The following is an 18,774-nucleotide window of genomic DNA, read 5'->3' on the forward strand; positions in this document are numbered from 1 at the left end:
TGCTATAACAAGATCCTGAGGATGTTTCCCTACATTTTCTTCTAGGAGTTTTATTGTTATAGCTTTTATATTTAGGTTCCTTGATCTATTTTGAGTAAATTTTTATATAAGATGTGAGATAGGAGTCCTCTCTTTCTTTTGGATATCAGTATCCACTTCTCCTAGCACCATTTTATTCAATATATTGTTCTGGTCCAGCTGAGTGGGTTTAACAGCCTTGTCAAAAATCACTTGACCGAAGATGTGAGGGTCTAATTCTGAGTTCTTGATTCGGTTTCACTGGTCAATATATCTACCTTTATTCCAATACCATGCTGTCTTTACCACTGTAGTTAAGTAAAATGATTAAAAGTCAAGAAGTGAGAGTCTTCCATCTTTGTCTTTCTTTATAAAGACATTTTTGGCTATTCAGGGCCCCTTACCTTTCCAAATAAATTTTGTAATTATCTTTTCCATCTATGCAAACAAGGCTGTTGGGATTTTTATTGGTACTTATTTGAATCTGTAAATCAGTTTGGGTAGAATTAACATCTTAATGATATTTAGTCTTCTAAGTCATGAATACTGAAAGTCCTCCATTTATTTCAGTCGTCTTTGGCTTCTCTTAGCAATGTTTCATAGTTTTCTGAATACAGATCATTTATGTCCTTGTCTAAATTTATTCCTAAATATTTCTTGTAGTCATTATCTTAGATGGATTTTTTTCTGACTTCCCTCTCAGAATGCACGTCAGTAGTATATAGAAACACTATTGTTTTTTTTTTAATATTAATCTTGTATGCTGCCACTTTGCTGAACTTGTCTATTAGTTCTAGTAGCTTTGCTGTGGCTTTTTCAGGATTTGCTACTTGCTGATAGTATGATCCTGTATACAGAAAAGGTTTTACTTCTTCCTTTCCTATTTGGGTGCCTTTTTTTTCTTTTTCTTGGCTAATTGCTCTAGTTAGGGCTTCTAACACAATACTGAGTAACAGTGGTGACAGTGGACATCCATGTCTTGTTCCTGATCTCAGTAAGAAAGCTTTCAGTTTTTCAATATTGAATAAAATGTTAGTTGTGGGTTTTTAATATGTGCACTTTACCATGTTGAGAAAACTTCCTTCATTCCTGTCTTTCCAAGGGTTAATATCAAGGAAAAGATACCATATTTTGCCAAGTGCCTTTCTGCATCAATTGAGAGGATCATGTGGTGTTTCTTCTTGAATTTATTCATGTGGTTTATTATACTGACTTTCTTGTGTTGATCCACCTTGCATACCTGGGATAAAACCCACTTGATCCTGGTGTATAATTCTTTTAATGTACTTTTGGATTCAGTTTGCAAGTATTTTATTGAGGATTTTTGCATCTATATTCATTAGATAGATCTATAATTTTCTTTTCTCATAGTATCTTTATCTGGTTTGGGGACTAGGGTGATGTTGGCTTCATAGAGTGAGTTTGGTAGTGTTCTTTCTGGGTCAGTTTTTTGGAAAAGCCTGAGCAAGACTGGTATTAGATCTTCTTTGAATACTTGGTGGAATTCTCCTATGAAGCTATCTGGTCCTGAGCTTTTCATCTTTGGGAAGGTTTTGATGACTGCTGCAATCTCTTTACTCTTGATTGATTTGTTAAAGTTTCTATTTCTTTTTAAGGTCAGTGTAGGTTGTGGATGTGTTTCTAGAAATTTGTCCATTTTATCTACATTGTCTAGTGTTTTACCATACAGTTGTCCATAGCATCCTCCCATGATCGCTCTTATTTCTGCAGGGTCAATGGTAATGTCCCCCCTCTCATTTCTGATTTTATTTGTGTCTTTTCTCTTTTTTTCTTTGTCATCTATGAGACAGCATATTTTTGTTTGTTTGGACATACACCCATCAACTCTAGTACTAATTATAGGTTCAAATAGAAAGGTTGGAAGAGCCATATGTAGGGAAACCACAACTGAGTCCAACTCTGTCACACAGGGGAGCATAAATTCCAAAGTAGAGCCCACTGGCAAGGCACCAAACTCCTGAGCTATCTGCCCTGACTACAGGATGTCTCCAGAGCCTTCAGGAGCCCTGCTATCTAAGGTAGTATTTACTATGGCAGTCAATGAGATCCTGCTGAGACATGCATCAGTGTAAACTCTAGAATGACATCCCAACACACTTTAAAGTCTCAGCCATATAAACTCATTTATTTTTACCTTTTCCCCCTTTGGGTTAAGGTCTTTTTTCAGTTGCATTGCTAGTTGGTGCTGGTAGTAATCCCTTGGTGCCAGGGAGGCTCATCCCTGGGAGTCATGTCCCATGCTGCGGGGAAGGTAATGCATTTATATGCTAAGTTTGGCTTAGAGAGAGGCCACAGGAGGCTCTCAGGAGGTAAATCTCGGGCACCCTATAATACTAGGCTAAGTTTCTATTTCAAAAGTAAAGGTTCATTAGTACAGTCATCAATAGCAAGGGCCCATCCAATGGACCATCTTCCTTCACTAGCCATTGCCTCTGTACTGGGGGATTCTTGCTGTTCTATTAGAGAATGTAGCAGAGCTCCCCAGGATGGGAATCGAGATTCTTTTGGTTATTTTGTGAATCTCCACCCACTGTGACAATGCCCCATGAATACTTCAACACATTTATATGCCTTATATGTATGCCCAGGTGGCCCTCCTCCCGTGTATCCCCCATCACTGATACCCTGCACCAATGATCCTCCATGGTCATATTTATAACCCTTCTGCAATCCAAAACTACTTCAAAAACGAAGCCAACAAAATAACCAAATATAATTAATAAAAAAGTGAAATAATAATGATAGCTTTAAAAATAAGAAACTATAAAAAATTCAAATTTGTAATAAAAATAATGAAAAAATATTTAGAAAAAAATGACATTGTCTCTCATTACTGTAATATCTGTTATCTTGTATGTACAGCGATATTTTCTTCCATTTATACCTCAGTGATTTACTTTTTTCATTTTGTCTTCAAAGGAGTTTTAGGTTATATAAAAGTCATGTACAGAATATAGAGGATTCCCATATACCCAATATTCTCCCCCTTTTCCCCTGTCTCCTAGTAATAACATTTTATATGTGGAATGAACAGATTTTACAATTGATGTACAAATATTGAAATCTAGCTACTAACCATCATTTATCATTTACATTTTGGACCATACACTTTTATAAATTTTGAAGAAATTTAACATGGCCTGTATCCATTACAAGATCATGTAGAACACTTCAATTGACCCCCAAATGCCCCATGTTCCATCTATTCTATTCCTCCCTCCCTCCTTCTTTCCTTGGGACCCACAGCAACCACCAGGCTTCATCTTTGAAGAACAAGATTCATAGTTACTTGCAACAACACCGAGGGCTTGACATACTGGTCTGTCCTCCTCTATTAGGCATTGCCTCTGCTCTTAAGAGATTCCCACCCCTCTATCTGAGAACATAGCAGTACTCCCCAGGATGGGAGTCCAACAACTTCCCACTCATTATGTCTCCACCCACTGATACAGCATGCTATGACAAGATGAACACTCACAACACTGCCTCAAAGCCTGCCCAAATGCCTCCCACATCCAATACCCTAAACCAGTAACCCTCCCCTGCCATATTGCCAAAAGAACATTCCCAATACTGTAGTTTCAACCACATACCTGCAAATCCCCAATGTTCAACTGGTCCCTTCCCAGCCCTTCCATGGGCAGTGCAACCCACGCCTCCACCCTAGCTGCCTAACAAACCAGCACTGCCCAACCCAATAATATCACTGCACCACTGCCATACTCCTCTACTGCACAACTACACACTTCCACCTTATCATAGGCTTTGCCCATATGCACATTGGCTCACACACTTCTCCCTTTCTATCTCCTGTAATCCTATCTTTCAGACTCTAGCTCTGTAAGAAAACTCTTCATTTTTCAAAAGTTTAAATTGTCAAATATAAACCTATGTGTACAGTAAGGAATAGCAGTAAAAGAAACAGCTTTGCATCTGTGACCCCTAAATGCACTTCCACTGTTGCAACCTTCCTCTCTGAGGTAAGCATTATCTTGACTTTTGCATCATCCCTTCCTTAGAGTTTTTCCAGCAATGTATGCATTTCTAAACAGCATATATATATATATATATATATATATATATATATATATATAGTTAATTTTGATAGTTACGGAATTTTAATTAAATGGAATAATACCGTAACATTTTTTCTATGGCTGTCTTCTTGTGCTCAATATTAGGTTTCTGAGATTTATCTATGTTGAGATCCACAGCTTAAGTGATTCATTTTCCCAACTTTATGGCATCGCAAGGTAGAAGCACATCACAGTTTATTTACACATTGTTGTCTTGAAGGATAATTTGAAGCATCTCCAGTTTGGGTCTATGGCAAGCAGTACTGCTGTGAATAATCCTGCCTGTGACTACTGCTATGTGCACAAGTACTTCCCTGGGGATAGGCCCCAGAGGAATGGCTGATTTGTAGGCTGTTCACATGTTAAACTTCATTAGCTAATACCAAGAAAATTGTACCAATCTCTTCTCCTACCAGCTGTGTGAGACACTTCCTGCTGCTCCAGCTCCTCACCTACAGTGGGACTGTCATTCTTTCAAAGGAAAGCTATATCATAATGTTATTAATTTATATTAATCTTATTACTGATGAAGATAACCACTTTTCATTTGTTTATGGGATTTCTGTTTGTTTTCCTGCTGTGAAATGTTTGATCCTGTCTTTTGCTCAGTTGTTTTTCATACTCTCAATAGTTCATAATATTTATACACAAACACACTCTCAATAATTCATAATATATATACACAAATACATATATACACATACACATATATATACACTAACCTAACCAAAGATACTTATTGGTTTGCTGTCTTGCAAAATAGTCCCCATGTTTTTGTTTTTGTTTTTACTCTAATTTTAATGTTGTGAAATATATGCTTAGTTTCTTTTTACCTAGCTTGTTTGAAAAAAAAATCCTTCCCTACTCTTAAAGATTTTCTACTTACATTTTCATAATTTTATTCGCATTTAATTTTGTTTGCACATGGATAGCCTATTATTCCCAAACCATTTATTGAGCAGGCCATCCTTCCCCACTGATCAAGGCTGCTTTTGCCACAAATCAATTCTTTTGCACTGATGTTCTGCCATTGCATTATGATGTGTGGTTTTTTATATCTATGGTTTATTTTCTGTAGGATTCTTAAGGATTATTGTATCTGAGAACTGATTTATGACTTTTAACAGTTCCACAAAATTTCCCTTCTCTGCATTATCTTGATTATTTCCATTTTTAAATCCATTAGAATATATATTTTATCTTCTCACTTTCTCTCCCAAGTCACTTACATATTGTAAATTTTACATTTTCTCTTGCATATTTTCCCATTTTAAAGCCTCTGGACTTAAGTATGGATATTTTAGTTTCAATTTCAGGTTACTAAGCTTTTTTTAAGTAGTCTTTGCTTTTAGAAGTTCTCTGGTTCTTTTTTTAAATTTATGTTTCCTCAAATTTTCAAGCTTTTCTTTTACCTGTTTAATTATACTGAACATTGTCATTTTGATTCTGTGTCTAAAACTTTTGATATTATACAATATTTAGTCTATTTTGCCCATCCAGTGCTTCTACTGGTCTTTCCACAATGCTCTGTTTTCCTGTAGGAGTATCTGTGTGTTTTGTTTTGTTGTTTTTTTCATATTAGCTGCTCATTTTTCAGGGAGCTTTATTGGTGGAAGTTATTTGGGGATGGGCTGAAGTTGACTCCAGGGAGGAACGGTGTTTCCTCAACTCTTGCCATCATGGCTAATACCAGAACACTTCAATTTGCCACAGTATTTTTTCAGTCTACAGACTTAGTGTGGTTCTGTACTATAGTTTTGTGTAAAGGGCACCTTGTGGTTATAAACTCTCAAGTAGAAATTTTTGCACCCCCATCTAGCACAAAGGCCTGAAAAGGCAATGGTTCTTTCTTCTGCACAGTAGGGATATTTCTCATTCACCCTCGCATTGAAAGTGTAGCCTCTTCGGGATACCATCCTTGACAGATGCCTTCTGTTAGACCCCGTACCTTGGGACTTATCCCGGAGCCAACATGCAGTGGTCAAAGATCCAGAAAGACCTCGTGGGGGAGGTGGGGTTGGGAGACATCGTCAAAGGGAAAGCCGGCTTTAGCATTTGCTGAGCTCATGGTCCTGAACTCACTTCATTTGGTAGACTGGCATATTTATCCCTTTCCTGTGTATATATAGTGATTTGCCTAATAATTTTTAAATGACAATATTGTAATAGCTTCAGTCAGAAAAGGTAGTCAGGAGAGCTAATTTGCTATAGTGCCAGAACTAGATATGTACCTCCTCCTTGCTTCCTTGCAACCCGTAATATTATAAAAGTGCTGCCTTGATTTTGATGTTAGTTCTCCAAATACAGGATTTGGTGTTTACAAAGATTCAGAGTAATAATACTGCTGGGTCCCAGTATAGGGCTCTGGCAAAAATAGAGCTAGGTGACCCCGTCTACTTCCCAGAGACAGATCCCAAGGTGCAGAGCATCATTGGTACCAAAGACAGTTCAACATGGCAGGAGCAACATTTTACACTTTTATGAAAACCTTTCTCAGTCACCAGGCTCCAGCCTTCAAACTCTGCCCCATACAAACGTGTAAAGTCAACCCTAAAGCCATAAGGCTTCATAAAGAACACCTCTATACTACCTACAGGAAGCTGTCCACTTTCTGGCTCCTTTGTCTTGGATTATGTCTCAGACTCTGGTTCTTGTCATCATCCCTGCTTGGATTGAGCAACTCGGCCACTGGTAGCTCTGCCTTTTTATTTCTCCATGGTAACTGGATCGCCACATGCAATTCCCTACTTTGGTTCCTATTTTGTTTGCAGTTTTCCTGGATCTATGAGTTCTCTCTAGTCATTCCTATCCTTTTGAGCACCGAACATCGTATCACTCTATCGGTTACAGTCAGTAGAATTCAGAAGGTAATTTTTTGGCCCCTGCAGTTAAAGGTGCATTTGCTATTCAAGCCAGATCTCTGAGAGGGTTACCTGAATTGGTCTCCCATCAGGGGTCAGCACTTCTTCTGAAAGTTCCATCATCTTCAAAGCCATCAGGGCAATGGGCTTAGCATGGCAGAGGCTTTTTCTGTGGAGTCCTGAGGCCACACAGTAGGCATCGCCTATTGTTTCCACCTGCAGCAATCAGACAAATCAAATGCAAACATGATAATGAGCCAGAATAGAAATGAGCCGTTATCTGCCACCATGAATGTTGCTGAAAAACATGTCAGCAAAACATCAATAAATTATGCAATTAGACAACGAAGTGTAATCACAGCCGAGTTTGCAAACAGTCAAAATACTGACATCTCACTCCAGGGCTGTTCATCTGTATCACCAGAGATAATCATTTTATTGGGTACTAGGATATGCAATACTTACCCCTCACAAAAACAGAATTGTTAGTATTTAGCCTGAAAATTTTCCCAAATAATGACCTTTTACTAACCCACGCTCTCATCTCCATCAGTCATTCAAGCAGACTTTCTCTGCAAAGCATTCTTGTTCTTATCTTTCACCTTACTTTTTGCTCCACACTTTTTACAATACCATAATTTGTTGCCAGGTCAGTTGACTCATACCCTTAATAATTATAGTAGATAACATTTATTGAATTACTTATCTATACCATTAATTGTGCCAAGCGCTATATACACATCATCTCATTTAGTCCTCACCAGTACCCTGCATGTTAGGAACTAGTACTGGTTGCATTTAAGAACTGGAGTTGCAGAACCCACCCATAATTAGAGAGGTAGCAGGTGCTGCAGGAGTCTTTTGACCCAGCTCTAATTCCATTTCAGCATCCCAACTCATTGGCCATTGCTGGTGGTACATATTTTAAATATTTACCCCAAGTAAATATATTTGGGGTATAAAAATTATGCCAAAACTTATTTTGAGAGGAAAGTTCCCTCTATTCACTATAGATATGGGGATAAAATCCTCAATATTTCTAATCAGACTAATTAGAACCAGGTGCTGAAATATTGTATTGCAGGCCCAATTCCAAGTCAGCTTTTCTATGAAGCTGTCCATGGGCCTTCCTTAGGGAAACAATAGGCCTTTCTTCTCTGCTCCAACAGCACTTGCCACACCTCTCTGCTGTAGCCTTCATCATAGGTGGTAATAAATAGATATGTTTTTGTGGCTATGAGGTGAGCTTCTTAAGGATGGGACCGTGTCTTTTTCATCTCTGTATTCACAGTGTATTCACAGTGTCTGAAATATAGCTATTTAATAAAGAGCTAGCAAATGAATTAATTAGTCAACGATGCTAACCATGATTACAAAACAATCATTCTACTCATTGGCTTAATTTCACCATTCATTTCATGAGTATCATGTAGAGCTGTGTGCAGGGTAGGGAAAAGAGCCTCTAAATAACTAGAGATGCTTCTTATCATAAATATACCAAGATTTGCAAAATATTCTGTTCAGATTTAGTAGCAGTAATTAAATGTCATGTGAAGGGTATTAAATTTTTAAGGAACGGGATAAGAACATGTAAGGTCATGGAACTACAAATTTCAAACTTAACACTTGATTATCAAAATCTTAGAAATATGCACCAAAAATTATTCAAAAACCCACAGGGTTTTCAAAGAGTTCTAAATTTTCTCTTCAGTACCTGTTTTCTGATGCCAAAAAAATTGATAGAAAATAATACCTTAAGCATGAAAAGGCAACACAATGAGTTTGCAAAGGTCCATTTCAAACACTAAAATATACTTGCCCAAAATACTTCTCATTGAGGAAGACACCAAAAAATAATAAAAGTCTACAATGTCATCACTTACCATTTCCATCTAATTCAAAAGCCCATTCTAATCGTTATATGTCATCCTTCTTCATATATCTGTATAGTTTTAAAATCTAGAATTTTGTTAGCTAGGTACTTTGAACTTGACTTCTGACTCAGAAACCAGAATATGTAGGTAGCAAAACTTGCATAATTGAATTTCTTTGTAGTCATTTCCTAACATGCATGTTCCTGGAGTACTATCTTTTTTTGGAATCTCATATCAATCATTATCTCCTCACACAAATTCACAACTTCCTCTAAATGGATATATCTGAAACTTGCATTGCATGAATACATAAGATTAGATTATATGTTGCCTTTCTCCCTGAGCAACTTTAATGTAATACCTTGGATAAGATGGACCAATGTGTTACCAGTTTGATATAGCACACAAATCAAATCAAAGATCAATATATTTATATAATATAACAACTTCATACTAAAATCCATACACAATCTTAATATTTTAGAGCTTTCATTTCCAAATATTTGAAGTCAGGTTGGCTATCAGAAACTGGGCATCTAAAAAGCAATGACACATTAAGATGTGGAATTCTCACAAATATTCATAAGCACCAAAAAGAGAAAAAAATCCTAAAAGATGTCGTCGTCAGGATGGGCTATGCTGCAATAGCAATATAATCTTCAAATCTCAATGTTCTCAAACAACAAAGGTTTATTTCTTATTCATGACACCTGGCTAATATGGGGTAAAGTAGTATTTGGAGAGGAGAGAAACCCTGTACCCCACCTCTTCTCCCCAGGAGGCTGATGAAACCTCCACATACAGAGCTGGTTGTCATGGCAGGGGAAAGGGGGTTCTGGAAAATTACTCACTAGCTCTTAAAGCTCTAGCCTACATGTGATGTAACTAGCTTTTTCTCATGTTTCATTGGCCAAAGCAATTCACATGGCCATGCTTGGCATAAATGGAATGGGAAAATGCACACCATCCCCAGAGAAGAGCCAAAAATATTTGGCAAACAGCATTAATGAGTACATGAATTAAAAGTCATTTCAAATGCCCCAATATCTACGAAGTGTAAGTAATATACCTGTGTGATGTTTTCACTCTCCTTCCAGATATATTCAGCATCTTAACCTGAAAATCTTGGCAGAAACACTGCTGCTTTAGTAACGCAACTTTCCATTGAAGCCCATTAAATTTCCATTCTTCTCTTTCCTCCTTCCATCTAAGTCAGGTGTTCACAAATTTAGCAGAATTAAATATACATGGAAAGTTTTATCAGGACCCCTTCACCATGATCACTCTACTTTGCTTCATGAGTAATAAGGAAAGTAAAAGCATTCTATACGAATTCCATTTGCTTTTGAGACTAGTCCTTCAGCTAAACCCAAGTAAAAGAAGTGGGTGATGTAAACAGACTAAGCAAAAGTTTACTTTGTTCTGACTTTCTTCATAATTGGCTCAGTTTTTTTAGAAATAATTTTAAATACAACCGGCTTAGTCAAAAATAGTCAAGCTCATTTATTTTCAGCATCTCCAACCTGTTCCTGAATGACATTAGATAAATAAGAAAAAAAAGGCCAACCTAGGTATGAAGGAGGAAAAGAAAATGCTAAATGTAAATGTCTGAAAAACCTTACACCCCTTTCTGAACAAAGAAGAGGAGGCTTAAATACTAAAAATTATTATGTACAACTTCTGTCCCATGTATTTCTATAGGTACTTTCACCAAACTTGAAAGAATTCACCTATCTCAGCATATCTTCTTCTAAACCCTTTAAAATTCCCACATTATTCCAGAAATACAGGCGGTATAGGTAAATTTCTTAGAATTGTGCATTCACTCTTCTTATTTACTTTATTTTCATTTTAGATCAATCATTTAAAAGAATTAAGTTTAGCTCCTAATGGAATCGTGTCCCCATCAAGTTATTCTCTCTCTCCCTGAGACTAATGCTCAGGAAATACTTAGGAGATTTCTTGGACATTCGCAGTCAGTAGGGAGGAAGGTATGTGTGTGTATGTGGAGGTACTGGGGCTAGAATTACCCTAAAAGAGCAATGCATGAAATTGGGAAATTGACCGTCCCTGCCCCATGGGCCTCCTGCCTGCTTCAGTTCTGCAGCCCTGCCTGTGCCCTCTTTTGAAGTTTCTAAAGGAAACAGAGGGTCAGAGAGCACTGGCATTCTTCTTTACCAGACAAGCTCCCTCTTTCCTTCTGGTAACAATTAAGAGGACAAGCAAATTAGTCGGGTCTTCTAGTTGTTTTCTGTTTTTTAATTCTAGTATCTTTAGAAATAGAGAAGATAAGAAGGCATAGGAGGAAAAGAGGGAAAGACTGGGGTGGGGAGGGAGAGACATGGAGCGAGATACAGATAGATGAGAAAAGTCTTCTCCTTCCTAGTCCCTCACAGGATGCCTGGTCACCTGGTTAAGTTCAGGTGGGTGAAGGAAGGCTGAAGAACACACTAAGTCCTTCACAGACTTACTGGCTGTGGCTGAGAATGCTTCATTCTTGGAAAGGATACCGTCTTAGACAGCCTTGATGACAGGGCTGAGCCGCACCTGACAGCCCAATCACCTGCCTGACATCCAATATGACTCCAGGGTGACAGGGAGACAGGTGGAATGGGGGCCTTGGCAGAAAGCCTGAGTCCACAAGCAATTCTGGAAGTCCTTGTTGACTGGAAACCAATGAGGTTGATGGCAGCCTGGACAAAGGTCATCCAAAAGGTTGGCCGGAAAACTGGGGCATGGCCTGGGTCTTCATGAAGACTTAACAGGAGCAGAAGAGCAGAAAAATCTGAGGGCTTCATTAGATTATGAGACCACCTAAGTTTTCCTTAGACTGGATACATGCTCACCAGCTCTCTACTGTTTACTCTCTGTTTTGCCAAATACTCAGCAGAGTGGGTAAAAAATATAAAATCACGTAGTGGTGTCTGAGCCAAAGTCTTATGGCCATGGAATGTCCAGGGGATGTACTCCAAGCAAGTTTGCCACAAAACATGAGCTTGAATCCAGCTTTTAGTTTTTCTTAAAGTTGAAATTCAAGATACACTGATCCTCTTCAAAGATGACTCATGAATACCTACATCAAAAACAGGTGGAAGGCCCACACACAGATAAGGTTCTAAGCAATGTTGATGTAGGCAGGTCAGTCTTCAGTGTCATTTGCTTGGTTTGGACCAAGTGGTGACCATGGCCATAAAGGCCACATTCTTGAAGCTGAGTGAAGCAAAGGTCCAGAGGAGCCATGGTGTTGAGAGGCTAACACATACACACCACATCACTGTTGGCAGAAAATCTGATGCAGGGGCAACTTCCAAAGGTAAGGGTTAACCACAGTGGTAGCCAAAGGAACTGAGTATCTCTGTATTTGCCCTGCTGAGAGTGGTTAATATTACCTTCATATAGCAGGCGGTACTGCAGGAGTTATGCCCCACCAATCCCCTTTGATAATAACAGCAATCTTGACAGATTCTGGGAGGCTATGGTCTGAGGACCAGGAAAAGGGGCTACAGGTAACATCCTGTTCCCACAGATGAAGAATTTAGAAATGAGGACCTGGCTATATGATTGGAGTAAAAGAAACACCACTCGATCAGAGGATCTTGTCCCATATTCTTTAATTCTTTAATGATTGCCTTGTTTATGAAGTAGGGGTTTGTGCAAAAGATGATCTTGACCTTGTAGCTTGTCTTGGGATGTCTGATTTCCTTCACTGAGGTTATGAACCTCAAAAAATCTGTATATTTCATAATCATGGCTGTATGCAGGAAGAGTGCCAAAAAATGGTGTTTCAGAAGTCAGGAATAGTTTCATTGCATGCTCTCCACCAAGTGTCATTGCATTTGCCCAACTTGGACTCCGGCTTGGGGAAGGCCCTATCTGTCTGAACATTCAGTGTCTCTAGCCCCAGTAAGTCCTTGAAGAGACCACATTCTGGGCCGGGGCCTTGCTGCCGTTACCTCTACCACTTTATTTTCCTACTCACCTCCTCTCTCCTCCCCATGGACATCAGTATCTTCTCTACCTCCCTCACCTTGTCCTTTTTCAGCTTTACCATATTTTCACCCACCACCTCCTCTGCTTTCTTTACCACTTCTTCCACTGAGATGATGGAACACGCCTCAGTCATCACTCTTTTGACTAAACTCACACACCAACCCCACTGTCAGATAGAAGTCTGTAGAGCCTTCCTTCCAGCAATGGTGAGGGTTCTCCTTCCTGACAGTAGAGCACTCTTCAGTCCCAGAGACGCCTGGAGCAAACTGGGGCCTCACATGTGATGACTAGCAGGATGAGGCTGTAACCATTCTCCCCAACCTCATCTTGGGGGGTGTGGGGATACCCGAGTCCACAGTCCTGGAACTCAGCCAAATGGCAACCAAAAATGAGCAAGAAGAGACTCCATCTGTGACCATACCTAGAAGAAAACTCTTCCTTCTTGACAACTGGGTACATGCCTAACCATTCTAAGCAGACACTGTAGTGGGAATCTGCCTTAACATTTTTGTTTTTATCTCCCCATAAGATGTAACTACCAAAATGCAAAAACATTAAGCTGTTCTTTTAAGTTTTTGTAAATAATATTGTGGCCATTTAAAAATAACCTCGTCATTTTAGGGTCTTATTTTATGATACTAAATGTTCGTATGGAGGAAATAATTTTGATATAATAAAAAAATTAATGTCACAGAGGCTAGAGCTTTGGACTTGCCCACCCACTGACATCATGGACGATGTCTACAGAACTAAGAGGTAATAAGTCATTAAAGTAACTTCATGATGCCTTTAACTTTCTATGGATATGACCACCTGTTATATATAAGGAACTGATCTGGAATTGTCATTAACCTAGAGTGGCACTTCTGAGACAGGACCCTCTTACACAGGTACCCACTTCCTATATAGCACTGGAAAATAAGATGTCATCTGCTCCTAAAGCCCACTGTTATTTCTACATATAGGCATCGATTTTCCCAGCGTAGCTTTAAATTCACAGCCTGATCACTTTGAGATAAGCTGACACACAAGATGGATCAAAACCAGATTTATATATTCTGCCATAACCCACTGAAGGTACTGGAGGGAGAGTGAGAACTGCAGGGTAAACTATTATCTGTGTAGGGTAGCAATGCCCCAAAATGTGTTCACTGAGTGCCATGAGGGTACCACAATGATGAGGGAGGTTGCTGGAGTGGGAGGTGTGGGGTGGGGGGGTGGGGGATATACAGGAACCTCTTATATTTTTTTGGTGATGTATATATCTTCAAAAAAATACAATTTACAAAAATGATGTGGTGGGGAGTAGGTTATATGGGAACTTCTGATATATTTTTTTCGTATGTTTTTTAATGTAACATTCCTTGTGATCTATTAATTTTAAAAATTTAGAAAAAAAAGAAAAAACCAGATTTAGCCTTTCTCAAGGTCCTGAAAGTTTCATCAATGCCTCCATCAGTTTGAAAGGAGACTTATCAAAAAATAAAAAGCTATTTCCATCTCCTTGAGTGCATAACTCTTTTAGGGCAGGTTCCAGCAAAACTGAAAACTAAGAAAAGTCTATCTTAGGACCCAGTCCTCACTTTTTAAAAATTTTATATCCTACATTTGGGGTCTGTAACATTTTTGCATTCTATTCCATGGGCAAATGTCTATCACTATCATAATAAGCGTCTTGTTGATGAGTCTTTATACTCTCACCCTACTATATGTTTACCTAGATATCCCTGAACCCAGCACAGTATCAAGATGTTCAAAAAGTTTTACTAAATGCCAATTTCTACATTTAGTGGTCAAATTTGTCATTTAAGTGAAATTTTCAAATCCAAACCTCAGGACCACCTACATAATAATCCCCCTCAGGGTACTTTTTAAAAGTTCGATCCTCAAGCCCCACAAGATCTCCTAAATAAAAATATGGGTATAAAACTAGCTATCTGCATTATCAGAACCTTCCAGGTGTTTATGATTACCAAAATTTGAAACCTTTTCGTATATGATGCAAGTTGAAAATAGTAAATGTTCACCCAGAGGTTTAATAGAAGATTCCAGAAAATAGAAAAAAAAATTTTTTAAATGAAAGTAGGGAAATATTTCTCCCCTGAACCCCAGACATTCCTGTATATTCCATCTTTTTCTTGTCTCTAGGAATAATAAACTTCTCCAGACATTTCCTTATTTGTCAGAGCTCCAAAGACAACTACAGCACCCTTCTACCATGTACACACACACACACCCCACAAATGCTGAGAGTCCTTGGGCATGGTAAGCATTAAATGATCCAAATTTGCTTAATTCAATTAAATACATCAAGTAAATTGTGCATAATGGTTTAGCAATTCAAACAGAAACAAATTTAAGGATTTACTGATAAAGCTATACAAAAAAAAAAAATCCTTTCAGTATTTGACACTCTAATTACACTCATTTTGGTTGATATTTCTGACCCAAATACTACTTCTTCTAAGGATGGCTCTACATCTGATACAGCTGATACAGCTTTGGAAAAGAGGTCATAGGTATAAATAGAACAGTGATTTGGCTTGGGAACTACTCCCAAATGAGGGAAAATGCATTCCAAATGACTGCCTATCAAAGAAAACACTTCTCCTGATAAAACTCTCTGTAGATCTATTGCTGTAAATTCTAGTTCCTGCCCAGGAATTCCAATTTTGCAGGAAATACTGTCATTAAGACCTAGGTTATTTATCATAAAGGCTATTGAATACCAAACAGATTAGTAAAAAATATATATCAAAATACACAGTCAAAATTTCTTTTCATTATTCCTAAATTAGATGTGGATAACTGAAAATTTATTTTCTGCTGTACATGCAGATTAACAAAAAGATTTTCAGCAACAGGGCCCGAGGTCCCAGTTTCGTCCCCTCCCCCCCATTATCCTCCTAAATTACATCATGCTTCTTCCAAAATGAATAACTTAATGCTCTTTGCATACTTTCTCTCACTACCTCCATGCTTGAGTTCATCTGCTCAATTTTCATAAAATTATTACTAAGTCTATTTTTAAGAAAAGTTCTCCAGTGATTCTTATTTTACCAGAACTTTAAACATGTCCCCAGAAATTGGTGAATGTCTGTTATCTTTTCAATAAACATGAGTCCTAAAAAATGTTAATGTTTTGAAGTCACAAAAGTGAATAGTGCAGCCCAATTAGCAACTCAGGTGGAAATGTTTCTATTCGTCTTTTAAAGGAAAACAATCTAACCTCCACAAATCATACTATTCTCCTATCTGTGGAATGATTATCTCCCTGCCCTCTAGTATATATTAGAAAACAAGCCTTCTCCCGCCCCCTTCAACAAGTCAAGTTTGTCACCTGTTTCCAAGTGCATCTCCTTTGCCATATCCTTCCTGATGGTATCTTTCATTCTTCAGTAGGATATCATCTTTCCTTCTTTTAGAACCCCAATACAATTTGGTTTCTATATCTCCTGTATTGCAGTTATTTGGTTTCATACTTTCTCTAATATCATCCCAGTTAGACTGCTAAATCATTAAACTTTGAAACCAAGGACATTTTCTTAGTCATCCTTTTAAGTCCTACAGGAGGTCAGGGCAGTAGCATAACAGATGCTTAGAGAATCATGACTGAGGTTAGCTGTATTCCAAACAGCCTATCAAGAGCTAAGAAAATGTATAAATTACCTTTCAAAATCAAAATCATTTGCTACAAGACTCTGAAACAAGGCAATTCAGTCAACTCAGGTGGAGTCCACATAATGTCAAACAAGAACATAGTCAAACAACCAGGTGAGTTCCATGAATGGTGGAATCTGTTTCCATTATTAAGTAGACCAAATTGATGACTTCCTTCAGTGTTTTGACCTTGACTCAGGCCTCCAGTGCCTTCCTCACTGTTGGCCTTGTTCAGCCCATGGTTAAACCTACTGCTCCCCAGCTCAGTGAAAGTTCTTGTCCTTGGCACCTGCCTTCCTGGGCACCTCCATATCTCTCACTTCTCATATCCAACCTAACACCAAGTCCTTTCTGTTCTATCTCCTAGATACTTCTGATTTTTCCCACTTTTCCCAATCTCTACTTACCAGCTCAGGTAATGCTACCACCATCTCTGACCTGAGTTAGAGCTATAATACACTTATTCTACTCTATGCCCCATGCTCTAGCTGAAGCTGTGGGGTTCATAAAGCAAAGCTACTTGTGTCCCTCCTCTATTCACGATTTTCAATGACTCCCTTTGCTTCTGTGATTAAAGCCAAAATCCTTACAGTGGCTAAAACGCCCCCAGGGTCCAGCTTCCACCTATGCCTGTATCCTTATCTTGGGCCAACCTTCTCCGCTCTCTCTGTTGCAGCCACACTCATCTTTGTTCAGTTCTTCCACTGCCTTATTTTCCTTTCTGACTCAAGGGACCCTTCCTGGACTCCCAGACTAAATCAGATCACTCTAGTAGATGCTCTCATCACATCTTGTCATTTTTCTTAATCATCCACATGCAGCTCATAATCACATATTTTTTTGAGTGTTGGTTTATCTCTCTCTCCCTTATCAGACTGCAAGATCCACATAGGCAGGAGCATGTCTCCTTTGCTCTTCATTTGCTTTGGTGCCTGATCCAAGATGAGTGCTCAGGAATCATTTTTTAAGGTATGAATTGATGAAAGTGAACCTCCTTAAGATCACGTGGTGTGAGACTGCTCAGAGCATCCACATGGAGTGGACACGCCTGAGCACAGGAACCTGTCCTAGGTTCCCATGCTCAATCCACCTATTTGCTTTGGGACCTCGAGCAAGCTGTTCTTACCTTTCTTCTTCTTTGGAAGGGAGATATCTATTTTACGAAGTTGCTGAAAAGATTAAATAACTATGTACCTCTCTAGTGACAATCATAGTTTTAATTAATTAAAGTAGTGACTAGGTAATATTTGTTTAATGTCTATTCCCAAGGCTAGACTATAAATGCCTAAGAACATGGGCCAGGTCTGTCTTGTTTATTATTAATAATAATTTATTATTGGTCACCTAGGTGACCAACAATTACTTGTTGAAATAAATCAATAAACATGCATAAGCAATTTAGTATTAGGCATTCAACAAATATTAGTTCCCTTCCCTTCCATCATAGCAAATTCTTCAAGACACTCTTTCTGCCCTTGATCTTACTTCATAGGAATGACTCCAGATGGAGTAAACTGTGTGATTGTTCATTAATTCAGAAGCTATAAATACTGTCATTATTTTGAATTACGAGTGGAAAAAATTTGCCAACAACAACCATTTTCTGAGCACAACTTGTATGTTAACCGCAACAACCCTGTGAGGCCAATACTGTTGTTCCATCTTGTAGGTGCAGAAGCTGGGGCACAGGTAGATTGTGTGACTTACAACTCAGTGACACAGACAGAATAAAAGCAGGTTTCCACATTTCCTCTACACGTAGCTGTCACTGCACTCTTCATAAGTAACTTCTGCAGTCTTCATCTGGACAGTCAGAGGGCTGCAAAGTGCCCTCTTGTATATGAGGTGATGGAATTTGGCTGATGGAAAGGGAATTAGAGACACAAAGCCTTCTTTTTTAGGATGGCAGAGAAAATCTATCCCATATCAGACCTCGACTGTCAAAAGGAAATACAAAATTGAAAAACATTGCTTGGGACTATCTTGAGAACAGCATTCTCCTAACAGATAACTGATAGATCCTAACTACCTTAAACATATGTGCACAAATACAGCTGAATCAGCAGTCTAACAGAAATTTTGCTTTGGTTGCATTTGTATTGTTTTTCAGCTTATTCAAAGATCTATTAACCATGGAAAGTGGATATGGTTCAACTGATAAGAGTGTCCACCTACCCTATGGGAGGTTCAGGGTTCAGCACCCAGGGCCTCCTGGCCCATGCGCAGTGCTGCCGCGTGCAAGGAGTGCCGTGCTGCATAGGGGTGTGTCTCCAC

The 18,774-nt window shown here is 38.6% G+C and overlaps 1 protein-coding gene across 1 annotated transcript in view; it reads right to left on the reverse strand.

Moving 5' to 3' along the window:
* The window catches only part of GUCY1A2 (guanylate cyclase 1 soluble subunit alpha 2), a 332,065-nt gene that overhangs the window by 98,120 nt on the left and 215,171 nt on the right, over positions 1 to 18,774 (reverse strand). The window contains exon 6 of the mRNA XM_004470863.4: positions 7,049 to 7,192. Within this exon, the coding sequence (XP_004470920.2) occupies positions 7,049 to 7,192 (144 nt within the window). The remainder of the gene's footprint in view (positions 1 to 7,048; positions 7,193 to 18,774) is intronic.

The sequence above is a fragment of the Dasypus novemcinctus genome, chromosome 27 (genome assembly GCF_030445035.2).
Source record: "Dasypus novemcinctus isolate mDasNov1 chromosome 27, mDasNov1.1.hap2, whole genome shotgun sequence".
Classification (NCBI taxonomy): domain Eukaryota; kingdom Metazoa; phylum Chordata; class Mammalia; order Cingulata; family Dasypodidae; genus Dasypus; species Dasypus novemcinctus.